This window comes from Aspergillus versicolor (genome assembly GCF_001890125.1).
Source record: "Aspergillus versicolor CBS 583.65 unplaced genomic scaffold ASPVEscaffold_15, whole genome shotgun sequence".
In the NCBI taxonomy this organism is placed as follows: domain Eukaryota; kingdom Fungi; phylum Ascomycota; class Eurotiomycetes; order Eurotiales; family Aspergillaceae; genus Aspergillus; species Aspergillus versicolor.
The window spans coordinates 453,226-480,823 of record NW_024467538.1 but is presented as its reverse complement, the minus strand read 5'-3'; the positions used below and the strand labels follow the sequence as shown (position 1 = coordinate 480,823).

At 51.4% G+C, this 27,598-nt stretch overlaps 12 protein-coding genes across 12 annotated transcripts; 5 read left to right on the top strand and 7 right to left on the bottom strand.

Annotated features, from left to right (window-relative positions):
- Positions 1–142: 142 nt before the first annotated feature.
- Positions 143–1,729, bottom strand: ASPVEDRAFT_155990 (uncharacterized protein). The gene is made up of 4 exons (XM_040808498.1): positions 1,539–1,729; positions 1,179–1,482; positions 1,021–1,131; positions 143–968 (listed from the first exon to the last, which is right to left on the bottom strand). The coding sequence occupies exons 2-4, from the start codon at positions 1,264–1,266 to the stop codon at positions 322–324; spliced, it is 846 nt and encodes a 281-aa protein (XP_040674073.1). The 5' UTR covers positions 1,267–1,482; positions 1,539–1,729; the 3' UTR covers positions 143–321.
- A 223-nt stretch (positions 1,730–1,952) lies between these two features.
- ASPVEDRAFT_179587 (TspO/MBR family protein) lies at positions 1,953–2,998 on the top strand (the record flags this gene model as incomplete). Its single annotated transcript, XM_040808841.1, has 2 exons — positions 1,953–2,055; positions 2,108–2,998. The coding sequence occupies 2 exons, from the start codon at positions 1,953–1,955 to the stop codon at positions 2,545–2,547; spliced, it is 543 nt and encodes a 180-aa protein (XP_040674072.1). The 3' UTR covers positions 2,548–2,998.
- A 180-nt stretch (positions 2,999–3,178) lies between these two features.
- ASPVEDRAFT_143964 (uncharacterized protein) lies at positions 3,179–4,713 on the top strand (the record flags this gene model as incomplete). The annotated part of the gene is made up of 2 exons (XM_040807952.1): positions 3,179–3,272; positions 3,335–4,713. The coding sequence occupies 2 exons, from the start codon at positions 3,179–3,181 to the stop codon at positions 4,711–4,713; spliced, it is 1,473 nt and encodes a 490-aa protein (XP_040674071.1).
- Positions 4,714–4,904: 191 nt separating this feature from the next.
- ASPVEDRAFT_144186 (uncharacterized protein) lies at positions 4,905–6,471 on the bottom strand (the record flags this gene model as incomplete). Its single annotated transcript, XM_040807969.1, has 5 exons — positions 4,905–5,218; positions 5,276–5,742; positions 5,791–5,914; positions 5,959–6,085; positions 6,139–6,471. The coding sequence occupies 5 exons, from the start codon at positions 6,469–6,471 to the stop codon at positions 4,905–4,907; spliced, it is 1,365 nt and encodes a 454-aa protein (XP_040674070.1).
- A 1,298-nt stretch (positions 6,472–7,769) lies between these two features.
- Positions 7,770–9,362, top strand: ASPVEDRAFT_179577 (uncharacterized protein). Its single transcript, XM_040808840.1, has 5 exons — positions 7,770–8,068; positions 8,116–8,500; positions 8,545–8,662; positions 8,707–8,805; positions 8,864–9,362. Exons 1-5 carry the CDS (start codon positions 7,901–7,903, stop codon positions 9,228–9,230), a joined length of 1,137 nt encoding a protein of 378 aa, XP_040674069.1. The 5' UTR covers positions 7,770–7,900; the 3' UTR covers positions 9,231–9,362.
- Positions 9,363–9,682: 320 nt separating this feature from the next.
- Positions 9,683–12,707, bottom strand: ASPVEDRAFT_77002 (uncharacterized protein; the record flags this gene model as incomplete). Its single annotated transcript, XM_040816373.1, has 6 exons — positions 9,683–11,275; positions 11,555–12,009; positions 12,057–12,334; positions 12,384–12,565; positions 12,604–12,629; positions 12,677–12,707. 6 exons carry the CDS (start codon positions 12,705–12,707, stop codon positions 9,683–9,685), a joined length of 2,565 nt encoding a protein of 854 aa, XP_040674068.1.
- Positions 12,708–12,729: 22 nt separating this feature from the next.
- Positions 12,730–13,942, bottom strand: ASPVEDRAFT_393379 (uncharacterized protein). Its single transcript, XM_040811902.1, has 2 exons — positions 13,863–13,942; positions 12,730–13,819 (listed from the first exon to the last, which is right to left on the bottom strand). The coding sequence occupies exon 2, from the start codon at positions 13,806–13,808 to the stop codon at positions 12,909–12,911; it is 900 nt and encodes a 299-aa protein (XP_040674067.1). The 5' UTR covers positions 13,809–13,819; positions 13,863–13,942; the 3' UTR covers positions 12,730–12,908.
- Positions 13,943–14,744: 802 nt separating this feature from the next.
- On the bottom strand, positions 14,745–17,380 carry ASPVEDRAFT_179566 (uncharacterized protein). The gene is made up of 8 exons (XM_040808839.1): positions 17,289–17,380; positions 17,212–17,235; positions 17,069–17,163; positions 16,562–17,004; positions 16,198–16,511; positions 15,730–16,149; positions 15,452–15,681; positions 14,745–15,402 (listed from the first exon to the last, which is right to left on the bottom strand). Exons 1-8 carry the CDS (start codon positions 17,361–17,363, stop codon positions 14,865–14,867), a joined length of 2,139 nt encoding a protein of 712 aa, XP_040674066.1. The 5' UTR covers positions 17,364–17,380; the 3' UTR covers positions 14,745–14,864.
- A 241-nt stretch (positions 17,381–17,621) lies between these two features.
- Positions 17,622–21,992, top strand: ASPVEDRAFT_47469 (uncharacterized protein). The gene has a single exon (XM_040813788.1). The coding sequence runs from the start codon at positions 17,720–17,722 to the stop codon at positions 21,914–21,916; it is 4,197 nt and encodes a 1,398-aa protein (XP_040674065.1). The 5' UTR covers positions 17,622–17,719; the 3' UTR covers positions 21,917–21,992.
- Positions 21,972–23,191, bottom strand: ASPVEDRAFT_393323 (uncharacterized protein). Its single transcript, XM_040811901.1, has 3 exons — positions 22,928–23,191; positions 22,384–22,878; positions 21,972–22,333 (listed from the first exon to the last, which is right to left on the bottom strand). Exons 1-3 carry the CDS (start codon positions 23,108–23,110, stop codon positions 22,028–22,030), a joined length of 984 nt encoding a protein of 327 aa, XP_040674064.1. The 5' UTR covers positions 23,111–23,191; the 3' UTR covers positions 21,972–22,027.
- Positions 23,192–23,913: 722 nt separating this feature from the next.
- ASPVEDRAFT_47468 (uncharacterized protein) lies at positions 23,914–24,910 on the top strand. The gene has a single exon (XM_040813787.1). It carries the CDS (start codon positions 23,963–23,965, stop codon positions 24,695–24,697), a length of 735 nt encoding a protein of 244 aa, XP_040674063.1. The 5' UTR covers positions 23,914–23,962; the 3' UTR covers positions 24,698–24,910.
- Positions 24,911–25,042: 132 nt separating this feature from the next.
- ASPVEDRAFT_76996 (Hsp70 family protein) lies at positions 25,043–27,464 on the bottom strand. The gene is made up of 8 exons (XM_040816372.1): positions 27,217–27,464; positions 26,610–27,160; positions 26,491–26,563; positions 26,182–26,446; positions 26,035–26,137; positions 25,857–25,990; positions 25,600–25,813; positions 25,043–25,554 (listed from the first exon to the last, which is right to left on the bottom strand). The coding sequence occupies exons 1-8, from the start codon at positions 27,359–27,361 to the stop codon at positions 25,165–25,167; spliced, it is 1,875 nt and encodes a 624-aa protein (XP_040674062.1). The 5' UTR covers positions 27,362–27,464; the 3' UTR covers positions 25,043–25,164.
- Between the last annotated feature and the right edge of the window lie 134 nt (positions 27,465–27,598).

Genomic DNA, 27,598 nt, shown 5'->3' with positions numbered 1-27,598 from the left:
ACATTCCATGGTCCGGATCTACGTATCACAGACCGTCATGCAGATATAATCAGGTATTATGATTAAATGTGGCAAAGAAAGATAGAATCGAGTATACTGATTTATACTAGAAGCATTGCTGTCATAATTAATTGCTTTTTCAACTCGGTAATATTTGAAGCTGTTCAATACCGTCACACGAGCGACTGGCCTTGGCGTTATCGCAAAATCAGCCATAACGGAGTAGCTATTTATACTGTTATATAGTAAAATATATTGAATGGGATGGGTAGGTCACCCTATGTGTGTAGTAGAGCTCGAAAGTTCCTTATCAATGGATGATCACCAAGCACAATGCCCTCCATCAACACGCAAATCCGACGCCGTCATAAAACTACTCCCATCCCCCAGCAAAAACAGCACAGGCGCCCTAAACTCATCAACCGTACTCAAGCGATTCAACATATTATCCCCACTCCAAAGCTCCTCAATCCCAGGAATCTTCAACGTATCCTCCGTCGCCGCCGTCCGGATATACCCCGGAGACAACGTATTCACCCTAATAAGCGGCATCCCAGGCCTCGATCCCCACTCCGCAGCGAGAGATCGCGCCAGCTGCAGAACCCCAGACTTGGACGTGTTATACGCAGCTGTATCAACGCCCTTGTTCACATTCGTCCCGCTCATACTGGCAACGAGAACCATGCTCCCGCTGACGTTGGCGCTGCGCATCTCGCGCGCGACGGCCTGCGCGCATAAAAACGTCCCTGTGACGTTGACGTCCATGAGGCGCCGGAATCGGTCGACTGAGAATTCGGTCGCGGGGTCTTTGTCTGAGACGCCGGCGCAGGCGACCAGGCCGCGGATGGGATGCCGGGCTGTTGAGGCTACGGCTGAGATGGCTTGTGTAACGTCGTCGGGGGTTGTGACGTCGCATTTGTGGTATTTGACGATGCCGGAGTATTTGTTTGCGGTTCCTTCGAGGGGACCTGGATTTTATTAGCTGCTTGGGGGTTTCTGTTTATGGTGGAGGATGCTCACTCCATATCTCTGGTCGCGGGCTATCTAGGTAGTCCAGGCAGTATGCGTCGCCGCCGCTTTCGAGGACGGATTGGGCGACGGTGAGACCGAGGAAACCGATGCCCCCGGTGACTTTCCATTAACCGGTGCTGTTAGAGAACCTGGTAGGAGATACGTACTGATGATGCTGCGCCCATCGAGTCGAAAGAGACTGGCGCTGGGCGCTGTTGGGTTGCCTTGAGAGGGCTTGGTCTCGCGAGCCTGCATGTTATCGGGAATTGTGTAGAGGATAGTAGCTGGTTACTCCTCTGAGTGTTTTGTATGTTCAGTGGAGGTATGATGCCGTTGGAGACGGACTTGGAGAGTGCGGGGAAGGAGATCAAGGCCGCTGTAGGCCGAGGGAATATCTTCATGGGCTGCAATGAAGTATATCAGGCTGAAAGTAAAGAGTCATAATCTTTATGCACTTTATTTCAGTATCGACTAATTCGAAATCAGGTACCGTGGCCAATCGTCTCAACATAGATTCGTCTACCTACCTGCGCCCTTTCCCACCATGACAAGATACTCCCATGTCTGCAATATAAGGATAGTCCTGCTGTTACAAAGAGGATGCAATTTTTTAGAGTTTCCTAGGAGCTGATGAGGGCAAACCTGCTATTGAGCAGGTGAAGTTGCGTGTATACTGTAGCCCGAGATAGTCTAACAACTCGTTAAGTCTACACATTCAACTCTATAGATGTCCAATGCTCTATAAGATATAGCCTCCAGACGTAATCATATTCCGTCCAATATCAACTACAATAGCGAAATTAACCACTTGGCAGCTTGGTGAAAACTTGCTGTTGATACAGCATGACGTCACTGACTTCCCGCCGTTTCGATCGATCGATCGAGATGTCCTCCACCTCCATCGCCAACTTACAGGATCCTACTTTCACGCAACTGACAAAATGCCATGGTCCATCGCCCTCCCACAGGCGATCTTCGAATCGCCCCTTCTCTCAACGCTGACCCCCGTCGCGACTGGCTCCGCGGTAGGCTATCTAGTGAACCGTACGCCCCGGACATCCCAACTAAGGGTAGCCTCCATACTAACAACGAACAGGCCATGGAACAAAACCAAAATACGCCAGCCTCGAACAGCCCCCCTTCTCCCCACCGGCCTGGCTCTTCCCACCCGTCTGGACCCTGCTGTATGGAATCACAGGATACGCCGCGCACCACGCAACACGGACAACACTAGATCCGGAACGAGCAACAGGTCAAACGCTCTACACAGTGCAGTTGGTTCTCAATCACTTCTGGATGCCTCTATTCTTTGGCCTGCGGAAACCTGCGCTTGCGGCGGGGGATATCTTGCTGCTAGGTGGGACGGTGGCGGCGCTGATGCGGAATTGGTGGGAGAGTGATCGTGTTGCGTTTTGGCTGTTTGTGCCGTATGCGGGATGGTTGGGCTATGCGACGTATTTGAATTTTGGGGTTGGCATCCTGAATGGGTGGCGTGTTCCTGAGCTTGAGGAGAAGGGGAAGGGGAGGGAGGAGTGATAAGTACATGGCCATTGAAGAGCTGTCAGTGCAGTTTCAGTGTCAGTGTCAGTACCAGTTAGTTCAATGCGGGAATTCCTTATAGACTGCTCTGGCATTGGTTCGTGTGATATATATCTCTCGGCGCATAATTGGCTGGTGAGGCTGAGAACAGGGAAGATGTCGTCTCTGAAACCACGAAGGATCAGACCAAGTTCCCAAGCTTCTGATAAGCGTGCTTGCAGTGCAGACAGCTATTATTAGACCCCGAAATGGTGATGCCTAAAGGATCGGCGTCGAATTGGGGCCGAAACTGAGACCTGTATACAGCTCCAGAGGCCTCGCGAATCCGAAGAGTAAATGAGAAAGTAGTATGCAGTACATGAATGATTAAATGGTCCGCAAGAGCATATTGCGATTCAAAATGAGGTTGTATAATAAAATTTGACTGGTTTACTGGATTCAGATGGTGTAATATACGAACATCCTGGATGAAGGATTCTGATACTTGATCGGGCACTAAGTCTTGGCTGTCAATGACCCATGCTAGAGGCTGAAGATGACAGGGAATATGCCCAGTGCTGATTCTCTGATGGGATTTTTCTTAAAGCCTAGCCCACGCTGCTGACATCTTAATAGACACAGCCTCAAGATGCCATTGCTCGCCATCCTCATAGTCTGGTTGGTATCTACAACAGCAGCGGAGACAATTCTAGGAGTCACAGTATTCACTCAGAATGGCGACCGTAAGCCAGCCCATCTGGAATACGGTGCACTTGAGGTGCTGATTATATTATAATAAATGCAGGAACATCAAAGCACTACCCTGATCCGGCATTGACAAACCTGGGATTCCAGCAGAACCAGCAAGTCGGCTCTGACTACCGCAATCTCTATATCAATCCCAGCTCGCCGAAGCGGATACTCGGAATCTCAGAAGATAAATACATTTCTTCACAGATCTACGCCTCTGCGCCTGCACAGCAGATCCATGTCAATGCCGCAACTGCCTTCCTTCAAGGGTTATACCCACCATTCGGCGAGACAACATCAGAAACCCTAAACAATGGGTCATCCATCCCTAACCCTCTAGGCGGAGCCCAAATCCCTATAATCAACACCGAGACCAGCGACAGCCCCGGTTCAGTATCGCTAAACGGGGCAGAGGGGTGTGCGGGCTTAACAAAATCCTATCAGGAGCTATCGTACAACTCAACCTACATCGATAAGATCAGGTCCACGCGGTCCTTCTACGAGCAATTCTGGCCCTTGCTCCACAATGTCTCGGGGTATAGTAACAAGTCCAGCCTCTCGTATGAAAACGCCTACGATATATTCGACCTGATTAACGTCGGCCTGATCCATAACGAGTCTATGCGCGATGCTGTGAGCGCACATGATTTAATGCAGTTGCGCACGTTGGCAGATACACATGAACTTGACAGAGCCTTGAGTTTCAATGCAGACATCGACGGGCGCATGCAAGCCATCGCAGGCCGCACCCTCTCAGCTGCTATAACCGCTCGACTTAACGAGACGATCGCCTCAAAGGGATCGAACAAGTTCTCTCTCTTCTCTGGTGGATACGAACCAATGCTGGCCTTCTTCGGATTACACCATCTCACCACTGCATCGACCAACTTTTATGGGTTACCGGTGTATGCATCGAGCATGGCGCTCGAGATATTTACAGACGAGGAATTGTCGGCATTCCCAAATAGCGAAGAAGATCTGAAAGTCCGCTTTTTATTCCGCAACGGGTCGAGTCCTGATAGTCGTCTCACTGCCTTTCCACTATTTGGTCAGAAGGAGGTATCTCTGCCCTGGACGGAATTCCTACGCGAAATGTCCCGAGTTTCAATCGATACAGCCGAAGAATGGTGCGAGATCTGTAATCCCAGTCCGAAAGAGAAATTATTCTGCTCTTCATTCCGGAATTCATACTATCCAAGCCGGGAAGCGGATGAGGACCGACGCAAGGGGATATCGAATGCCGCGTCTGGTGTTGTTGGGGCGGTTGTAATGCTGGGTATTATAACTGCTGCTGCGGGCAGTGCGTTTCTGTTTTTGAGGAGACGGTGGGCGAGGACGGGGCCTGTAGGGAGTCTCTTGGGTGCTGGGGTTCCTAGGAAGGGGAGTATAAGGAGTCTGACGTTGAGTATTGGGAGTGAGAGGGTGAGGGTTTGATTCTTTAATGATTGTACGCCTTATATACCTGAATGCCTGTTATTATTGAATTATATATTGTTTACGCCATAGCCCCTGGAGGGTTGGATGATTGCAAATGCTCGACTGCCGGCAGTGTATAGGAAGCTACATTATCACGACGAACGACATAAATACATTGATCTTAAACATTCAATAATAACATCCAACGTCTAAGCAAGCTCACACTCAATCAAACTCTCCACCCCCCTCCGTCGAGTCCATATATTAACAATCTTCAACCCCACAGACGCAGTCAGCTCGCGCCACTGCTTCTCCGTGCGCTCCTGCGACGCAAAGTCCGCCATCATGATGATATCCAGACTCGTCGTCTCCCAGTACGCGTTCGTGCTCGGGATCACGTTCTCGTTGATCAGGATCTTGCTGTACCCGGGCTTCATAGCCTGCGCAAGGTTAGATAGGATGCGTCGGCAGTCGGCGTCGGCCCAGTCGTGTAGGACGGAGTGCATGTAGTATGCTCGGGCGCCTGGATTGTTAGTTCTCGATCTAGGCGGTATAGCGGACATAAAGGGGTTAAGGGTACCTTTAACGGGCTGCTCAGTGAAGAAGTCATGCACGACCGGCTCAATGAAGGATCCGGTAGCCTGGTTCTGCGCCTTGGCCTGGTCGATCACCTCAGGCAGATCCTCGAGAACCAACCGGCCAGGAACGTTGGGCCACTTGCGTCGGAACTCAGTGAGGTCGTGTCCCACGCCACCACCGACATCGACGAGCAGGACGTCGTCAGCACTGATATCCAATCCCTCCGTCAGAGACGGGACAGGGAAGAACCCCTCGTCCATCCAGCTGGGACGGCCCTGGTGGTACGCCGTCATGTGGTTATTAAACTGCTCAGCGTGGGCGGGGTTCTCTTTGAGAAATTCGAAGAAGTGCGAGGAGGTGCGGAATCCGTCTTGGAAGGCGGACTTGACGCCGTTGCTGGGGTTGGCATAGTTGGTTTTCTTGAGGTGGGAGGGGAGGGCCAGGATACCGCTTGTTATGCATCCAGTCCTGGATCTATTAGCTGGGCTTCGCTGGGGTGAGGGCTATATAACGTACATGCAGGGATAGGCATCGCTGTATCGCTTCATGGCGAGGGAGGTAGAGAAGCCGTTGCGGCGGTAGGTGTCCTCACCGGCTTCGGCGATTACGCCCATTGTACCGAGATGTTTAAGAAGTCGAGCTGTAAACGTTAGCAAGGAAAGTGGAATTGGGTGGTTGACATACAAAGAACAAGAGGCTCAGCACCGGTGGCTTTTGCGAGCTCTTCTGCAGTCTTGGGGGTATCGTCCTTGGAGAGAATGGGAAATACGCCGAGGTCGACACATGTTTCGATAGCAGCGTAGAGCGTGCTCTGCATACATTAGTACAGTTGCTACGAGTATAGTCAGTATAGAAGCCAAGTACCTGAGACCAGCAGTATCTGATCATGGCCTCACGGGGAGTCTCGAGCGCGTAGACGAGATGCCGCGCAGCATCGAGGTACTCCGCGCGGAGGTCCTCATCGGTGTTTCCAGCGTACTCCGCACCGAGTGAGCTGACCTTCTTGAGCAGGTCTGGAATGTCTTCTGCAGCATTGGGCCGGATGGCAACCCCGTTGTCGAAGTCGTTCGGCGTCTCCACACCGTTTGCAACGGGCGAGCTGCTCCCAGTGGTAACTTCGTCTGTTTGAACGGTTGTCTCCGTCTTGATGGTGACGGTGACATCGTCGCCATGGGTATTCTGGATATCTTGCGTCATTTTGAGGAAACGGGGGCTGCGAAACAGATTGAGGATTCTGGGGCAGGATGAGGAGTTGAAGGAAGTACAGGACCCGGTCGACCCCGACAGACTTGATATAGCAATCGTCCTTCTTTCCCCTGAATTGGAGTACAAAGGAGGGAAGAGTTCCAGTATGGAGAGATAGTGGGGGTACAGCAGGTATGGCTCACCTTCCCACCGGGACAACGCTGCATGAACAACGGGTCGATAACGGCTAAAGCCACATTGGGTCCACCGTTTCACACCCATGTCTCGAAGAGTCTAACAGGTTTCCGGGCATGGTGGCGCCGCCCCAAGAACGCTAAAGCAATATACCGCGGCCATTGTGCAGGGATCATCACGCAGGAGGCCAGAAAAAGCGCTCTTGGGATGGCCAGATGGAAGCGGCATCCGTCCGAGAGTGGCTGTCACATTGGACTAAGTATAAAAGGGGCAATATTGAGTTTGTCTCGTTGGAAGGGGATCTTGAAAGTAAGTGATATATCGACGGAGGATTCCAGTCGAATTGGGGTCTGGCTTGTGCAAGATCCGCGAAGGAATTAGTACGAAACGGTAGGAACAAAGAGCTCTCGCACCTCGCTTCCTGAAGGATTCGAGTCCTTAATATCCCGGCATAATGGGTGGGCCGTGGGAGTCTGCACCAAGACTCTGACAGACTCTCTAGCCGAACTCTCTTTGGTGACGACGGGACCTATTCTAAGACAGCCCGGCAGTTCCGGAGAATAGTCCTTGCTGTAAGGGCACTGCTCCCAGCGGCACCGGGACAAACGTACGGTGGACAACGCCAAGTTTAGCTGCAGGTGTCATCCAAGCACTCGGAGCACCAGCTAGACTATGCCGAGGAACGCGATGCAACCGGAGTGCACCGAGCAGTTGACACAGTCCAACGAGGACCAAGGAAGACACGGAGAAGAAACATGCACAGGCGCCACTGACAGGCCGAAGCACACAGGCACGGGCCACGGCTGCCAATCACGAAGACTCGGAGATGCAGCTTCAACAGCAGCTTATTAGACGGCCCCACTAGCCGCTCGCCACCCCGGTCGTCCTGTCACTCCTCTTTTGTCTGCTGGAGGCGACCGTTATTGCTCCGACCCACTGGGGGGCTTCCCCCGGGACTGTCACTGCCGCAACGGGCAATGGGGCCCACCCGTAGCGTACGGGATCAGGCGCTGGCTTGTGATGATCGGCCTGTCTGGGCCGTGTAGATGTCGGAGGCAGTTAATGTATCATTTTATCTGCCAGGTCGCTTAGGGTTGTGGCCATGGCAGGGTGAGGAACGCAGTTCTTCAAGGGGCGTTCGTTTCTGCTGAGGATCCGGTCGTATATTGCAGTGGATTCCTCGCCTTAGCACTTGTTTTCTGCAGAATCCCCAGATCCTGACCCTGCAAAGCTTTTACCCTGCAAAATGGAGGTGCGCAAGGGCAGTCCTTCTGACGACAAAGGTCCCAAGATCCTGGCGGTACTATGGGGACTGACTGGCTTCACGTTGGTTGTTGTCTCAGCTCGTATGACCATCCGGGCGAGGATGCTTCGCAATTTCGGCCTCGACGACTGGCTGATTGCCTTTTCAATGGTAATAGCACTTGCAAACCTTGACTGAATGGTATACTGACGGTCCAGCTCATGGGCGTTGTGTACTGTGCCATAACAACAGCCAACATCGCCATCGGATACGGTAAACACGCCTACGTCCTCGAGCAGGAGACCGTCGAGCAAGCCAGTTTTCTCAATTCACTCAGTTTCCTCTTCGGCATCATCTCCTTCTCGGCCCCGAAACTCGCCGTTGGGGCCATGTTGATTCGTATCCTCAACCCAAAGACCCTGCACAAAACAATCATCTGGGGGTTGACTGGCCTGGGTGCCGTTATCTCAGGCATCTGCATCATTATCCTCTTCACGATGTGTGACCCACCCAAGGCGCTCTGGCAGACATCCCTTGTGATGGCGGGCAAGGCGACCTGTAAGGATGTGTGGATTCTGGTCAACTATGCTATGTTTACAGGAGGTATGTCTTCTATCAAGTAGAACTGTGCTTTTCTAACAAACCAGCGTACTCTGCCTTTATCGACTTGTACCTTGCAATCTACCCGACCACTGTACTCATGAAGCTGCACATGTCCCTGCGCAAGCGACTTGCACTGTGTTCCGCTCTAGGACTCGGAGCCATGTATGTCTTCCACTCCAGTAATAATCCCAAAACTAACAGAAAAGTGCCTCTGCAATGGCCGTCGTCAAATGCACACAATTGAAAGGCCTCGCTGATAAATCGGACTACACTTACGGAACTGCCGATCTCGTTCTGTGGACCAAGTACGCCCCCCTCCAATAACAAGGCTAATGGATAGTCAGTAGCTAACAGTAATATTAGTGTCGAATCGGACGTCGTCATCATCGCCTCCTGCATCCCAACCCTCCAACCAGTTCTAGAACTAATCCTCGGAAAACGCAAGCTCTCCTCGTACAGCGGGTCCAAGAATAAATACAAGGGAAGCCAGCAACTGCATGATTCTGAGTACGGGCGGGGAAGTAAGCCGTCCAAGAAACAAGGGAAGATGGATCTGACTATCACCGGCGTGGGCAGCGAGGAGAGTATCCTGAGGGATGATGTGAATGGGACACCGGGACATCCTCTAGGTGCTATTCGCAGGACGGATAATGTTACGGTTGAGTATGAGAGGAGGATGACCGAGCATGACCAGGCGGGTATACGGAGGGAGGAGAGGGGGTCTTGGTGATGAAACTTTGCTTTTTCTTTTCTTGTGTCAATGTTTATACTCAATCTCGTCTCTCGTTGGGAATTACTATGTTTTTGTAAAACAACTCTTACCGTGCCGTCGCTCTTAGCAATAACATATACGTATGGTGCTGTAGTACTAAAGATTCTTCGTACTATCTAAATTAGCTCGGTTAATAATCTAAATAAATTAATATATATTATAGGATATGCTTATTAAATAGGCTATTTCCATCGTAATTAATATAGTTAACATATATCTCATATAAACACCCCCGTATCTCAATTAAGCTTATTACCCTAGTATATCTTCGGTGACGAGACAGGGAATGGAGGGGCAATGCAGCAAATTTAATACCTAGTATTCAAGTACAAAATCGCAATTTGATAGGAACATTTATGGAATCCATAGCAGACAGTTAACTGTTAATATTTACCAACTCATCTATAAATTCAAGCAGACCGCTCAACATGCTTCACCTCCCTCTCCAACGACGCCTTCTCCCTCCCCCCCTCACTGGCATCCTGGTCACTATCAAAAACATACCCCCTCCACTCCCTAACAGGAACTCGATTCCTAAAAAACAACGAAATCTCCAACCCCGACCTCCCCGCCGTCTCCCCAACACACCACCAAGTCCACGCAAGGGCCAAACAAGTGGTACCCGCATAAACAAACCCCAACATCGGTCCCAGTCCCGCATCATAATAAATATAAGGCGCCGTAAACGAAACAAGCCACGTCGTGAAATAAAAGACCACGATCGAACTACTCATGATTTTATTCTGGTTCACGCCGACTGCCATCTCGCGCGCGATTGTATATGCCAGTGGGCCAAGTCCGAAATTGAATCCCACCACCACGATGAAGCTGAAGACCACGATGACGATTTGGGATTTTGATGTGAGGTCTCTGGTTCCAATGGCGCCGATGACGATGAATGCTGCTAGCATCATGCCGTTTGTGATTAGGAGGTTTGAGCGCCGCGAGACTTTGTTTCCGGTTATGACTGAGGCGCCGACGGCGAAGATCTGTACGATGTTGATGGCGAGCTGGACGAGAAAGGGGTCTGCGACGCCGATTTCTTGGATGAAGACGACGCCGTAGACGTAGAAGAAGAGGATGCCGCAGATTTGCTGGGAGAACATGGCGCCGGCGGAGAAGATGAGTTTGCGGCGTTCGATGGGGTCTGTTAGGAGGGAGGACCAGGAGGAGGATTTTGTTTGCTCGGATTCGATTTGGTGGGCTGTTTGGATGGTTGTTAGTTCGGGCGTTGGGTTGTAGTGTGCCTGGCTGCGGTTGATACGGCGGAGACTGCGTTCTGCGTCTGCGGGGCGGTCTTGCGAGATGTACCACTTTGGTGTTTCGGGGAGGAAGGGGAGGAAGGCGAACATTATCAAGGGGAGGACGACGAGGCCGCCCATGGGGAGCCGGTAGGAGAGGGAGTTGTTGATTGTCTCGGTGCCCTGGTTAAGAGCTGATGCGACGAGCTGCGAGCAGGATTGCAGGAATTGGAACATCATTAGGGCTGGGCCGCGGATGCTGGAGGGGGCCACTTCGCCGATGTAGAGCAGCGATGTCACCGTGAATTGGCCAACCCCCAGGCCGATGAGGATGCGGCCGACAACGACGATGGCCTGGTGGTGGATGGTATCGGCGACTTGACAAACTCCACCGACAAGAATACAGAATGACGCGAACCAGAAGGTGGACTTGCGGCCCCAGCGGTCGTTGATGGGTGCGGCGATGATGGCGCCTAGCAGGTCTCCGATATAGATTGCGGAGGCTGTGAGGGACTGGAACGAGGAGGGCAGAGCAAGGTTACCGTCTGCATCACGGTGCGTGCCGTAGTCATTCTTGAACTGCTGCATGGCCAGGACGCCATTGTAGTACGTATTGTCGTAGCCATAGCAGAGGGCGCCAATGGCCGATATCCCACAGTAGAAAATGGCCCAGCCATGGCTCCTCCAGTCGAGCTTCAAAGAGTCAAACATTGCAATAACGAGTAGATTACTTGTCAACCGTGTATTCTCGGGAAATGACCGCTACGAGATTTATATACGAATGGTCCGCCTCCAATTACCCCGCAAAAGGGATCGAAGGCCAAGCTCTGTGGAGATCTGGAGGCTCATTCTATAGGTTATACAGTACGTCATTCTCCAACTATTTCATTGTCTCTGTCCATCTTTCCCTAACTGCGTTCACTAACTATGTGCCGCCTGGTACTTGCAGTCCAATGGTGCCCCTTCCTGTTCTCCACTCCGCAGAATGAGCTCGATCTGGGAATATTAGCGGCCTGACTTGGTGTTATTTCAGTGACTCACCAGTTCAAGATCCCCAAGGGCAGCCTCGGGCTCCTGCTCCCAGCTCAGCTTTCCACTGACAAGGCTCCTGCCCCAGGCCCGCACTTCAGGGGGAACACCGCTCCTCTCGTTTGGAACACTTTCAATAACCTCCTGGCCATTGCGACTCACAATTACCTTGTCCACCAGTACAGTCACATACCCGTTCTCGCACGCGATAGTCCATTCATCAGCCTTAAGACTTGTTCCCCGCGAAATCTGGAATGTCCCCGTAACTCCTGATCTCGTTCGCAGAATGGCGTCCGCTGTGTCGACCGGGGGAAGATATGGTTGAACGAGATTGGTAAAAGCCGAGACCCGAGCGATCTCATTCCCAGGCTGCGCAGCGAGAAGTGTTCGAAGGGTTGCGATGTAGTGAACGCCGCCATCAAGAATGTAGCCACCCTGATGCGTAGGATTGCGTCTCCACTCGGTGACTGACCAGTTAGCATACTTGAGGTGAATGAGGGGGGTCCTTATTTACGGTTGAATTTCCAGTCCCTCTCAATGAATCCCTGTTGTCGGCCCTGGAATCCCACGATCCTACCAAGAGATTTGATCTGCTCGGCCGCGAAGTCGTAGTTGTTCAAGAACCGGCAATTCTCCCCGACTGCCCATGTTGCATTCTTGATCTCAGAGCGATACCATAGGATTAATTCTTCAGCCTCTTGAACATTCTCCGCGACAGGCTTCTCCGACAGGACGTGTTTCCCGGCCAGCAGGGCTTGTTTGATGTATGGTACCTGGCTCGAGATCGGTAGCCTTCCCAGTTAGTATGTTTGCAAGATGGAGACCAGGGGAGGAGAGTTACGAAATGACAACGGCCTGGATATCAGATCTGGCGAGGATATCCTTATAGCCCCGCTCGGAATCGTCCGAGTACAGCTCGAGAGGTCGCGCGGCGATATCCACGATCGACTGGGCGGATTTGAGAGAGCGTGAATAAACGGCCGTGAGCTCGAGATTCTCCGCCGCTTCAATAGCGGGCTGATGCTGTTAGCGATAAAAAGAGACCCGGGCCTGTGACGTACCAGGTGCTCCTCGCGTGCCCAGATTCCTTAATTCAGTCAGCTTTATGCGACCGCCTGGATGAGTCTGACTCACCTCCTCCGATGAGCGCGACGTTGACTGGCATTTTCAAGGAATATATGAAGAGAAATGGGGGACAGAAGAGGTGTTGGTCCAGGAAGGAGGGGCAGCTCGATTTATGTTCTGGCCACGATCACATCACCCCGACTTCCTGGTCGGGAAACCCCGCCTGCACCAGAAAGTATAATTAATACGATTAACAATTACTCAAATCGAACATAACTCCCGCCAAGAATGTGATATTGATCTAAGATTCCTTCGATCCATGAGCTGCAGCTAAAGACACTCTATCGCGAGCATATGCGATCGGATCAGACGCAGGCCGACCAGACAAACCATTCACATCAGCACTCCCCAAGTCGCGGTGAGGCGCTTCCACAATCGCTGTAAGTTTGCCCAGCACAGCAAACTCCAGTTTCAATTTCGCGCTGTAAATGGCACACTTCACCAGGACTTGCAGGTAGTATAGCCCCAGGAACTCAATGACAATGACCGCAGCATCCATGAGGATAATGCCGACATTAATAGCCAGCAGTTCGTACATTATCTTTCTCCGGCGGCTGCTGTGTGTCGGATTCAGGCGCAGAAGCTTGATTGTCTCGCGGATGTATAGAGCGGCGAGCACGAATTCCTGCACACAGAACCAGGTTACCTGCAGTCGTTCCAGTATCGTGTAACTTGCGTTCCAGCCGGGGGTGCGTACGAATGCGGAACCGTAGCATACAACCGTTATTGAAACGGAAAAGACAACGGCGGAGACAATCAACATATATAATGCAAGTCGAAGAATTCGCTGGTTGTATAGGACGAGATGTAGCCGGGAGTATAGGACCACCGATTGCATGGGGACCAGAAAATAGAACCCGATGTTCGATAGCGTCATTGCGAGCCATAGCGGGCCGATATTGAAATAATGCAGTGTGTTCGCAATGCCGCTGGGTATGAGACCGAGTGTTGTTGACAGTATGAGGGACCAAAAGTAGAGTCCGCGGTAGAGGTGGAAAGTCGTAAATATGAGAGTAGTGAGTTCAACCGTATTGTATAGGGATATCCCTATCAGGGCGCCCATAATCGCCTTTACAGCAGTGCTGTCGCCCTGATACCCTCCAATAAGCCCCTTCGGGGGCTCGCCAAGGGAGCTTGACATCAGATGAAAGGCTGTTCGACTCAGCATCGTTCTTTATTCGGGGTCTTAACGTACCGGCTCATTCAAGTCAAACCTGCAGACTGCCTGTGTACTGACTGGCATAATGGCCTCTTCTTGGTAATGGCCTGTATCCTCGCCTGCCTTAGGGCTTGATTACTGCGAGCCCATCTCATTCTCGGTGTGCAGAATCGCGTCTCTCCCAGGTAATATCTGAGATGAATAAAATCAAGATGGAAATTTTAAAGAACACTTTGCGCACGAGTACAGAGTCACCTTGCTTATGTGGCAAACACCAAAGAGAGGGGGTCGCGTGGTGAACCCAAAACCAGCAGCATCCACGGTTGGCCCGCGTTTATTTTGAATCCCCCCGTCTCGTTGGCAGGGGATTAGTCTCCTCCCGGTGAAGGTTTAAGCCCATTCATTTCCTCCTCCTGGCGAGAGTTTGAGCCAGTACTATCCAGGTATGGCCACTTCTTTCCCAACGGTTTTGGGTTCCTTGCCCCGTGGGGAAGACTCAACCCTGCATTTGGCAATTGTCTCCATTTTACCTATACTCTATGGTTATTGGTCCCAGATATTGTATCCTGTGGTCACTCCTCATGGTCGCGGGCTTTTACAGTGTGAGACGTCGTGATATCTGATCATTACCCTTGGACTCGGTATACTCAGGCTAGCAATGAATACCACAATGATGCAGAAATGATGCAGAAGTAACCCCTGAGCCCGTGCAAGTACGCTGTGGTCTAGGTTTAATTAACTCCGCCTTGATCAGCCGCGGATCGGGAATCGACATCTGGATCGGCAAATGCTTTTAATAACCGTCGGAAATATGTTCCTGTAGCTAAGCAATGACGAATACAGCCAAATAAACTCGCAAATCTCAGCTGAATGGATTCTGGATAAACCGAATGAAATAAATGTTGTTCATCTCAAAATGGGGTTTATATACGACGATGCCCGCAGATATATAGTGGTGTCATTAAATAACTGGACAGCAACATCCGAGATATATAACAAACCCAAGAGCTTTCTAACTATCCAAACTACCCCCTTAGTCTACTGAATACCGAACAAATTATAATAGTCCGTATCAAACCATTGAACCGACGGCTGAATATTGAAGAGCTCCGACATGAGATCCTCCTCCCAGATAGACGCATGCCCTGATTCGGCCTCAGCTGTCGTGGACGAAAACGGCTGTTGGCCCAGAATGGCGCTGGCAGTGGCGGATTGGTCTAGGGCTGGCATTGGCGATATAGGGTGGGAACTGGAGGATACGGGTTGACCGTCTGACATCAAACTAGTATGGCTGGCTGGTTCTGCTGCTCGTTCGGCTTGAGGAGACGCCTCTACCAAGGAATCGCCATGGAGGGTTAGTTGTGATGGTGCAGGTTGCACGTCATGAAGTTGAGTGCACATGGCAATCAGTTCAGATAGCATGATGTAGAGGTTCATTCCAAAGGCACACTGTTCTTTTACTTTGGATATTGTCGCGGTTACTTCATTAAGGAGTCGTAGATCGTGCACATTGGAAGTGGCAACCACATTGCAGAATACAACGAAGAACGGGGTGAGGGGATACAGCAGTGCTGTCCTATTCCAACTGTAAGTATGGATACAGTAGGCAAAAAGTAGGGACACACCAGAAAAGAAAGTCAGTCGCAATATGGGTAATTGTATCGAGATGTTTCTGGCATGCTTGCATAGACCAAAGCGCTTCTCGTGCATACTGGAGGCACTGCTCACGCTTACCACGATCATGCAGGGATGACGGATTCAAACGAAGCACCGTCGTGGCTATTGAATAGAAGGTAAAATTGAGGGCGTCCCATTCTATCATGAGAGTGGGCGTGTTTGTGCATTGCGGACGAAACTAAATCAAAGTTAGGATGAGTATAAAAAGAGAGGAGCGGCGCTGTACCTGGATAACGTCTTCATGAATATACCGCAGCTCTGTTTCGAGGGCATCGAGGCGTGCTGAAGCAGGCCCCGCTTGTGCTCGTTTATGTCCCACGATGAACGGCAAATAGGCATCTTGGACCTGGGCGAGCCTGACCAGGATCTTGACTTTGATTGTCAAGGGGTCGTCCGAGTCGGTATGCACCAGGTCCCCCGGGGCGAACTGCATATCCGGTAGAGAGGAGGGCCTAACTAGAAGCATGCTTAACGTCTTATCAAAATAGTAGCACCAAAAGACACAGTGACGAATCTCAAACCCTTCATTAGTGTCTGCAGTAATTCTACTGGACTGGTGATAGCCCAACGCCACCAAAGCACGAGCGGCACACGCAGTAAGAAACCAGGATCTAGATGAATCACCGAGAAGCTGAACCAAGTGGGCCTGGCGGGTGTTAGAAATATACAGCTGATGAACGATAAGATAGCTCACTCCAGAGAGAAGGGTCTGCAGCATGAGCAGGCTCTGTCCTCCAGTGAGGTCGACTTCCCGAAGGCATTGCAGACAGGCAGCTGCATAGCTTTTCTTCGACTTCACAAGACAGCGCGCAAGGTCATCCGATGGACACAGCCGCAGCCAGCGAGTTACGAACATTGTTGCTCGAGAAAACACGCAGACCTTGTACTGAACGGCGATTTGACCATCGACAGTCCGGTTCACAAGAGCAAGACACATTCGCTCCAAAGTCTGTAAGGGAAGGTGGTCAGGCCAATGATTCAAGCTGACCGGTCCACCACTGCCCTGGCCTGGGAGAATTAGCAAAATACAAGATGTCAAGGACAGGTGCAAAACAGACCGCTGAACATCATGTAGAACAACTCCATGGACACATCTTGTGGGATGGGAAGGTCACTGTCAATCCCTGGCTCGTGAGGTACGGCATCAGCACGCTCAGAAGTTGCCACAAACTTGCGGACCAGGGCGAGTGCAGATTCCAGGACATTGATTCGGTCCGAGGACAGATTCGTGTTGGAATCGAGCTCCTGTCTGATCAGTAGGTTACCTGTACTGTCCGTCTGGTCGGAAGGCTCGGGAACAAGAGGGAGAGATATCAGCTTGCGGGTGTCTCTTGGTGTCGAGGGACAGGTCCGACCAAGTCTCTCCGGAGGGCTTTCCTTGTGAGCAGCGTGGGGTGAATACAAGGCAGGCTGATAACTACTACACCGTGGCCTCTCGGAAGACAAGTTATTGGCCTGGCTGGGAGAGGTGGATCGACTTATAGGGGCAGCTCTTTGGCGCCTATCAAGACATAGAACAGTATGAATTAGAGAACAATAAACACCCCGAACAGGAACAAACTCACTTCGATACGCGACGAGGAGGTCGCTGTCTCGAGCGAATGCATGGTGCTTTTGCCGCAGCGCAATTATTGCATGTCTGCTCCCTGTCGCATTTTACCTGAAGACAACATGAGCCACGAAGATATCTTCAAACAGGATCCCATACTTTCCGAGAATGGCAGAGGTCGCACTGGAGCGCTAGTTAGGATATTGGCCGTATATGGACTGGGATACCGGGCTTACTGCTGGAAGAGGCTTTCCGATGACGAACTCGGGTCTGTTCAGCCCTGATAGAGTATGATGGCCCTTCGGAGACATCACCGCCTCATACAGACATTGATGTGACAGTGATGATGATACTGATTTCGGATGTTCGGAAGACTGCCAGAAAGCGTATCGATCCGAGTTTTCAGTCCGAGTGGACTTTCCGTATCTTGGCAGCTTCCACCCAGTGGACGAGACTGCAAGAATAGTGGGTATGGGCAACTAATTGTGGATCTGCGCTGTCACTGTCCGAGAATCCGAGACGTGCGTTTTTCTACAATTTTCCGAAGCATTCAAATTTGATGTCTGCTGCCTGAGACCCGCAATGGACCTCGCGTATAAACCCAGCCCACTTCCTCATCGGCTGTCTCCCCGATGTCTTCTACAGCAAAGCAGCCGTCGATTCGGTCATGGACGTCAAAGCAACGCCCTCATCCCGGCCTGGATCGGCGGTCGACGACACGGGCGAGGATCAACAATGGCACAAAACAGGCGAGGTGGAGGAACTGCACCGGAGATATCTCGAGGCGGGATACAAGGAGCGGAAACTGGGGGTTACATGGAAAGACCTGACTGTGAAGGTTGGGGCCGCCGATGCTGCCATCAACGAGAACTGTGTATCCCAATTCGACCTCCTGGGTCGTCTTCGCAAGCTGCGACGAAAGCCGCCACTGCAGACCATCCTGCATCAAAGCCATGGCTGCGTAAAGCCTGGTGAGATGTTGCTTGTCCTAGGACGCCCGGGCTCAGGATGCACGACACTGCTGAAACTTCTTTCGAATAATCGCAGAGGCTTCCACGAGATCAGCGGAGATGTACGATTTGGCTCGATGGGACCCGATGAAGCCAAGCAATATCGAGGGCAGATCCTCATGAACAGTGAAGAGGAGGTTTTCTTTCCAACTTTGCGCGTCGGAGACACGATGAACTTTGCGACGCGAGCCAAAGTCCCTGCGAATCTTCCTAGAGGTGTCGACTCCTCAGACGAGCAGTACAACGAGGCCACGCGGTTTCTGCTTGAATCTCTTGGAATTTCACATACTGCCGACACGAAGGTGGGAAATGAATATATCCGTGGAGTATCTGGTGGCGAGAGGAAGCGAGTTTCTATCCTGGAATGCCTTGCGTCTCGGGCCTCTACCTACTGCTGGGATAATAGCACCCGAGGGCTTGATGCCAGTAATGCACTGGAATGGGCAAAGGCTATACGAGCCATGACGGATGTTTACGGGTTATCGACTATCGTTACCCTTTACCAGGCTGGAAATCACATATATGACCTTTTCGACAAAGTCCTGGTCTTGGACGAGGGAAAGCAAATATACTATGGCCCGCGAGAACAGGCACGCAGTTTTGTCGAGGATCTAGGATTTATCTGCGACGACGGTGCGAATGTCGCAGACTTTCTGACTGGTGTCACCGTGCCTACTGAACGCCACATTCGACCTGGATTTGAGGGCATGTTTCCTCGAGACGCCACTTCTATCCTGGCTCGTTATCAACAGTCCGAAATATTCAAGGATATGGTGGCCGAGTACGAGTATCCGACGACAGAGATAGCGTACAATCGAACAGTTGAATTTCAGGAAAGCGTTGCCCTAGAGAAGTATTCCAAGGGCGCTTATACTGTCAGCTTTGCCTCGCAGGTGTGGGCATGCGTGCTCCGTCAATACCAAATCATCGGGGGAGATCTGGTCACATTCGGAATGAAGCAGGGAGCAAATCTCCTCCAGGCCTTAGTAGCTGGCTCAATGTACTACATGGCCCCCAATGACTCGTCCGGTATATTCTTAAAAGGAGGCGCCCTCTTCTGGTCCGTCCTCTACAACAGCATGACAGCCATGTCAGAGGTTATAGACTCCTTCACCGGCCGTCCTGTTATCCTCAAGCATAAATCCTTTGGATATATCCAGCCCGCAGCCATCTGCGTTGCCCAAGTCGCATCCGACATCCCCCTAACCCTCCTCCAGGTCACCGTCTGGTCCCTAATTGTCTACTTCATGGTCGGCCTAACCTTCTCCCCAGCTGCATTTTTCACATACTTCATAATCCTCTTCGTGACAAACATGGCCGCATGCGCTCTCTTCCGCGCCGTCGGCGCAATCCTAAACTCTTTCAACACCGCAGCCCAGATCTCCGGATACACCATTAGTATCATGGCCATGTACGCCGGATACCAGATCCACGCGACGCAGATGCACCCCTGGTTCCACTGGATCTACTGGCTCAACCCGATCTCGTATGGCTTCGAAGCGCTAATGGGCAACGAGTTCCACCTCAAACAGCTACCGTGCACAGGGCCGAACCTGATTCCTCATGGCGATGGCTATGCCGATGTAAGCCAGTACGCGTCCTGTGCTGGAGTTGGAGGCGCGCAGCAGGGGGCTACCTCCCTGACTGGGGATGAGTATCTCTCGTCTCTATCGTATAGCCATGCGAATGTCTGGCGGAACTTTGGTATTGTGTGTGCGTGGTGGGTGTTTTACCTGACTATTACTGTCATTGGGGTGATGAGGTGGAAGGATAGTAGTGAGTCTGGGGAATCGCTGCTTATTCCTCGTGAGAGACTGGCGGTTCACCAGAAGATTCAAGCGGATGAAGAATCACAGACTATGGAAAAGGGAACCGAGTATACATCATCTGGCGAGGGATCGTCGCAGGTGGGTGATGGAAATGAACTCGAGAAGCAGCTTGTTCGGAATACATCTGTCTTCACATGGAGCGACTTGACATATACCGTCAAGACGCCTTCTGGTCCACGGGTCCTCTTGGATGATGTGCGAGGATGGGTGAAGCCTGGCACCTTAACGGCTCTCATGGGCTCATCAGGGGCGGGAAAAACAACACTCCTAGATGTTCTTGCCCAAAGGAAGACCGAGGGGAAGATTGAAGGGTCTATCCTGGTCGACGGACACCCTCTTCCCATATCGTTCCAGCGTTCCGCTGCCTACGTTGAGCAACTCGATGTGCACGAGCCCTACGCCACCGTTCGGGAGGCATTGGAGTTCTCTGCGCTGCTTCGCCAATCCCGTGATACCCCAGCAGAAGAGAAATTGCAGTACGTTGATGTCGTGATTGATCTGCTCGAACTCCACGATATAGCAGACAGTCTGGTCGGCAAGCCAGGAACAGGGAACGGGCTCAACGTGGAGCAAAGAAAACGTCTTACCATTGGCGTCGAGCTGGTCTCAAAGCCAAAGACGCTCATCTTCCTAGACGAGCCAACGTCGGGCCTTGACGGACAATCTGCCTTCAACACTGTTCGCTTTCTCAGAAAGCTGGCGGACGTCGGGCAGGCGGTGCTAGTTACCATTCATCAACCGTCAGCACAGCTATTCTCGCAATTCGACCGGCTTTTACTCCTCACGCGCGGTGGGAAAACGGTTTATTTTGGCGACATTGGCACTGGATGCCAGACTATGAAGGACTACTTCAGTCGGAACGGCGAGCCGTGTCCTGTCGGTACAAATCCAGCGGAGCATATGATAGATGTTGTATCTGGGCATAAATCCGATAGAGACTGGGCTCGCATCTGGCTCGAATCGCCCGAGTGCGCATCAGCAAAGACTGAACTGGAGGGTATCATTGGTACAGCACAGTCCAAGGGACCGCCTGCAGTTGACGAAGATAGCTCTGAATACGCAATGCCCCTGCTATACCAAACAAAGATCGTCCTGCGGCGAATGAACCTGGCCCTGTTCCGGAATACGGGGTATATTAACAATAAGCTTCTTCTGCATATTGGTCTCGGTCTATTTAACGGTTTCACATACTGGAATATCGGGGAGACAGTTAGCGAGCTGCAGCTGAAACTATTCACCATTTTCGTCTGGATGTTTGTTGCACCGGGTGTGATCAACCAACTCCAACCTCTCTTTATCGAAAGGCGCAATCTATATGACGCCCGGGAGAAGAAATCACGAATCTACTCCTGGAAGGCCTTCGTCGCCTCCCTCATTATCTCGGAAATGCCATACCTCTGCGTATGCGCAGTTCTGTATTTCGTCTGTTGGTACTTCACCGTAGGGTTCCCTTCAGACAGCAGCAAAGCCGGCGCGAGCTTCTTCGTGATCTTCGCCTACGAATTCCTATACACGGGCATCGGGCAGTTCATCGCTGCATATGCGCCGAATCCGGTCTTTGCAGCTATTGTAAACCCGCTGATCATCGGCATCATGGTCTCGTTTTGCGGTATTCTTGTGCCCTATGTCCAGCTCGTCTCGTTCTATAAATATTGGACGTACTGGATCAACCCCATGACGTACCTGGTTGGGGGTATGCTCACGTTTACGATATTTGACGCGGACGTCAGATGCACTGATACCGAACTCGCGGTATTCAACCCGCCTAGTAATACGACATGCATCGACTATCTAGGTGCGTACCTGGAGGATTCAGGGGCGGATTTGCTAAATCCGGATGCGTTGGCTGAGTGTCGGGTTTGTCCGTATACAAGAGGCAGTGATTACCTGCGGACTATCAATCTCATGGACTGGTACTTTGGATGGAGGGATGCGGCGATTGTCGTGATCTTTATCCTCAGTTCGTATGCGCTTGTCTTTTTGTTTATGGCATTGAGGACGAAGTCTTCTAAGAAGGCGGAATGAGATATTCAAAAATAGAACCATAGAATACACTTATATTACAAGTATTAATAATAGAAATCATCTATTCAAGGTCCCGCCTTGTATAATGTCCAGTGGGTTGTTGAAGATCAGTCAATCCTTGACGAAGGCTGTAAATCCACGATTCAGATGAACGTTCCCTGGTGGCATCACAGGCCTATACACCTGCTGATCCTCTATATGCGTCAATGACTCCTCATCTCCACCGCTCCGCTGCGTTGACGACAGCGTCCCACTCATCAGGATTTCGTTCCCTGTGAGAAATTGCGCAGGTGGATTGGGTCCGTCTGAAGGTATACCCAGGAAATTTCCCGTTGTCTTCGCGGTAAGCCGATCGAGAACGTGCTTGAAGTCATCAAGAAAGACCACATCAGCGACACATTTGAAAACCATGGAGATCTGTATGCATGTTAGATCTGGCAGAAGTTGAGATAGGAATGAAAACTCGCCTGCCAGTAGATGTTCCTACCCCCCGTATCCGGAAAGAAAGAGATATCAAAGATATCCACGATGATCACGGCGATGGAGATTGCCATTGAAGCAAGGAGGACGAAAAAGCGTGCATTGGCGCGCACCAACTCCCATACCCCGAACCCGTAACACCGTTTAATAACGTAGACGAGATACAGCGCCGTGAATACCCACCAAGGCTCACGGAGTAGCGCCTCCCAGGGTCTTGTGTGGGCGAATACACCGGTTCCCAGATTGTTGAAGTATGCAAAGTTCAGATACATCGATGCTATCCAGTAGGGCATCACCAGGACAATTGTGCCGATGTAGAACCGGCTGCCCCATCTAGATAGAAAGGGCTTCACCTTCATCCAGTTGATGATGCTGTGCAGGTTATATGAGATGTACAGGGTCGTTGCTGTGGCGCTCAGATACCAGCCAGATGCATCACCCTGGACAAAGACCCATAAGCCGTGGAGAGACACCAAAATTAGCTGGATATCATGAGCCCCTTCCTTGAAAACTGGAAAATGTTGGCATTACCTCAGTGAGGATCAATATATGCAGCAGCGCCTTTCTTCGCATATTCGATATCGTCACACAACAGAGGATGACAATTGCGCCGACCACGAATCCCTGGCCCCAGGTCAGAGTCAAAACCCCATGCGGGCCCACGAGTAGCCCTTCTGCACACTGGCCGAGTTCATCCTGAGCAGTATCCGCCATGAAGACGGTCGGCCATCTGCCCGTAAAGTATGGACGGGCAACGCAGGTTGAGAAATGTTCTGTCTTTTGAGGGGAATCCGTGTGAAGTCCAGGCTCACACTCGACCTTAATAGACTTTGACAGGATCGAATCTAAGGCTGCGATTTGCAATGACAGGCCAGACCTACCCATGGAAGGATTCTCGATCGGTTGGACATGTCCGTTCGCTGTGGAATGCTGGACGGAGAAAGGAAGCGGCCTATCAAGTGAATGACGACACGAACAACCAGCACAAAGAGACATATTGTCATCGCGGAACAACTTCGTAACAGGAATGTGATCGTCCTCTAATCAGAGGGCAGGATAAAGGTTGACTGGGGCAAATCTTAATTGGATTTCTTTGTTTCAAAAGTACCAAACTCTATTGTATGCACGTCGTAGACACTCAAATTTGGTAACATGGCTGAGCCTCGTATTAACGCAGTTATGCAACAGATATTTAGTCTTAAAAGGGAAAAGGGGAGGATGGTTGCTAATGACAAGCAAGATTGTCTTTGCCTGATATACTACTACCCTCTATACTGTCTAAAGCATTTGGAATATTATCTTAAATAAGCCCTGCTACTCTGGAGTTAACCAACCTAGCCTTTACCAACGACTTTCTCTTGCCCGGAATTCCTAGTACGCCGTTGTTCTCCGCAGAGTGGGCGATACTGTCTTGACGAGACACTGAGGACGAAGTGCTGCCCACTGGCTGGCAGGCGATTCTATTGCGTGGTCCGAGGGATAGAGAGCATGTCAAGCAGATACATCCGCAATGAGTAGTCCGTATGGTCTATTGCAGTATATGATAACCTTGCACCTGCATCTCACATGATTGACAGGGATTATCGCACTGCATTGAACAGAATCTCTGCCCCGCAGACCCTCTCTGCCAGTACGACATCCACAGTCATCTCCATGTGGAAAGGTTCTTCCCAACACTGCGATCCATCTGCCTTTCAAGATTCAGGAATGGCCACTTCAACAATGCGAGGGCTCCTCGACTTGCCAACTGAACTGACCCACCTAATAGCGCAAAATCTCGACACTCTTGATCGTATGCGGATGCGAATATCGTGCCCAGCCCTCTACGCCATAATCCCCCCACCCACCCTAAGCGAGCTGTTCAAACTCGAGTACACTGACTTGGACTGCCTGCTAAACTTTTACACATGCGCAACCTGTAAGCGGCTCCGACCGAGGGGGGAATTCGCCGACAGTATGGTGAAGAAAAGGCGATCCAAACTCTCTCTTTCCCAGGATGTCCGCAAGCGGTTCTGCGTTGATTGTGGTATCGAACCAGACCCTATATATGGCTCTAGACGGTATACACCTGGCTCTCAGATTGCTATATTCGGGCAGCAGTATGCCGTTTGTCGGTCTTGTTGGGAGTTTGATGAGGCTGCTGTGGAAGATGGGCGGAATACGTCCGAGTGTATTCCGTGTCGGACGATTCCGGGGGCAAGGGAGCAGCATGCTAGGAGGATTGAAGAGGAAAGGAGGGCGCGCGAGCTAGCGGGGATACCACCGGCCATGAAGTTGCACCTAGAAGCCCCCGGGGCGTAGGGCTATGCGCTCCGATGGATTACGAGGATACCGAGTAGACCCCGACGAGAGTAAGGTTTTGTTTGATAATGCGGATGTTATATGAGTACTCCTACACCCATATCTGACTAGCTTCTGCACATGTAGTTATGTCCATGATGCTAGATACACCTGGTATACCGCGAAACTGATGCTTGATGATGAGTTCATATTAAGGTTGATGGCTCCACACCCTCTTGGTCATATGTTAACCTACTGAGTCGTAAGCTCAAATGAAAAGTTTAATAGTGTGCCTGGAGCTGAAGTGTGTGTACAGCAATGCTAGTGTCCCTGACGCCACTGGGAGTTGAGAAAGATGAGGAACCCAGCATTCATCGGAGCTAAAGTAACTACCCAATGCCCTGTGAACTAAGATGTTAATATTTATTAAATTGATATTCTACATGGAAGTGGTCTCCATATGGAGAGTACCCGATATTAGAGTCCAATCAATTAATTACCATCCCATTCACATCCTCCGCAGGCATCCACTGCACTCGAATCGGCTCATGCCCACCACTCCTGATCCTCTGGTCCTTCGACCACAGCTGGAACGTGAGGTCTGCCGCCCCCACAACGACCTTGACATCAAAGTTCGCCCGCCAATACCGCGGCCGCATATTGAACCATCGTCTGTTCTTCATCTTTCGGTCCACATTGTCGGTGTTGATGTCCAGGCTGCAGACATGCTGCACGCCCTTACCTCCCAAGCTCTGGGGGAGCTGGTACGGCGGATTCGACGACATCACGATGTGCACTTTCCATGGCAAATCCTCTTCGCCGGGTTTCATTTTCAGCTGGAAGTCTTTGGATATTCCAGTATGAGGGACCGCGGTGCCCTAGCCTGTTAGTATTTGTACGTGGTGGTAGAGTATGGGAAATACCTGAATGATCAACCACTCCACCTGGTCAATCGCGTAGAGATTATCGTCGCGTGGATCCCGACGGACCTTCTCACCCAAATGTTTAACCGGGTCGTAGAGAAGGTCGCAGATAATGCCATAGCTTACAGGGGAGCAGCGCGAGCCGAACATCACGACTCCTTGCCTGAGCTGCTGTATGCGGTCGAGGACGAGCCCGTGCACGACGGCGAGTTGACTGTATTGTTAGCTTGCTTTACCAAACATGATAGGGGACGTACGGTTCTTCGACCATGAGGACTTGTAGGCCCATTACGTTCGGGTGCTTTGCTACGCCTGGGATGGCGTATCGCTGGTGCAGGCACTCCCTGACGTATGGTGAACTCCCGAAGCCACCGGATAGCACGAGATATGACTGGAATTGTCAGCGACATCTACCTTTGTAAGAGGTAGACTGACTATTCGAGTGTGCGGATACTTTGTATCCATCTGCTGTATCTGGCCATCGAGTAAGTGGCACATCTCTCCTATCTTCTTGTCGAAGGCGTGCTTCATGTACTCCCTGCATAATTAGCATATCAACATACAGCAACGAGAGAGACAAACCATTGAAGCCGCATCTGTCCGGAATAAATTCCTGCAGTCGGAAGATCAGCCCCTAGGATTTTCAAGCTGGGAACCTCCAAGGTCAGACTCGGCGTCTTCGTTGCTTCAGTGCCGTACGCGCATTTGAGTCGTTGGAAGGGGCCGGAGAGCATCTTCCAGGCGATATGTTCCGGGGTCTGCGTCAGCTCGTCTTTCACTTTCGATAGGCGCTCGACGATGATTTTGTAGATTGCACGGTCGATGAAGACGGATCCGATCGGGCGTCCTACTGGTTTAATATCTGAATTCTTTCATGTTGGATAGAATTACCTTCGACATTCCCCAGCTGCTCCAGCTGAAGTGGCTGCCCGCGGTCTGATGCCAGTTTCAGGACGTTCACATCCTACTACAGTTAGCTGTTTGTGAAAATAGAGGTAGACTAAGAATACCGTCGTCCCACCCCCCGAGTCGCAAACCAGCACGATATCACTTGTCCGGTAGTAGTCGCGACAAGCATAAACCGCCGCCGCCTCGGCCTCGGTCAGCCCTATACAAGCCCAATGATGCGGCCCTCCAATGGCCGCATTGATAAGGGTGCGTATCTCCTCGATCATGCGCACGTCTTTCCACGTCGTCGGCACGCTAAAGATGAACTCCACGCGCATGCGCTCGAACCCGGGGATTGTATTGCCGAAATGTGTCACGACGTGCCTGTAGATCGACGCGATGTAATCCTTGAACCACCGTCTCGCTTCCTGTTTGCTGATGCCCGGCCCATCGCCCTCGGACTGCACTGCCAGGTGCAGCTTGAAGAATTCCTTGATATCGGCGCCGTCGTCCGCGGAGTCGCAGCCGAATCCCCATTCCTTGACTGTCTTTCCATCCGGCTCGTAGAGCAGCATTGTCGGGACTTTGTTCGCGAGTTCGCTGAGCAGTTTGCCAGGCCAGCGCTGGATTGTCTTCGGAGGGCCCCATTCCGGTCCGATCGTGTATGCGACGCCTGTCCACCAGTATTATTAGCAGGGAGACTTGCAGGGCTGTGGGTTGGGATACTACCAGTGCACGTCATTCCAAAATCAATCCCCACCACAATGTCCGGGAATCGCTCCTCCTCCCACCTCGCGCTCGACCTGGAGCTCACATTGGCACTCGCCATTGAGTTGCTGCTGCTGGAGTGGCCGTTCGCTTGTCTGCCATCCATGAGGCCGAGTGATATAATCGAGCGACAGCCTCACCAGTCACCACGGACTTAAGGAGATTAAATCGCGAGGCTCGGCACAAATAAGTACGGAATACGCGCCGCGAGGTCTCGCGACAAAGACCAGCGACTAATTGAAACAGGGGCACAGACTCAGAGCAAGCACCGACAGCAGCCAATAGAGCGCCAACACCAGTGCAAGCTCCCTGCGGCGCAGCCTCTGGTGTAATCCGACATGGT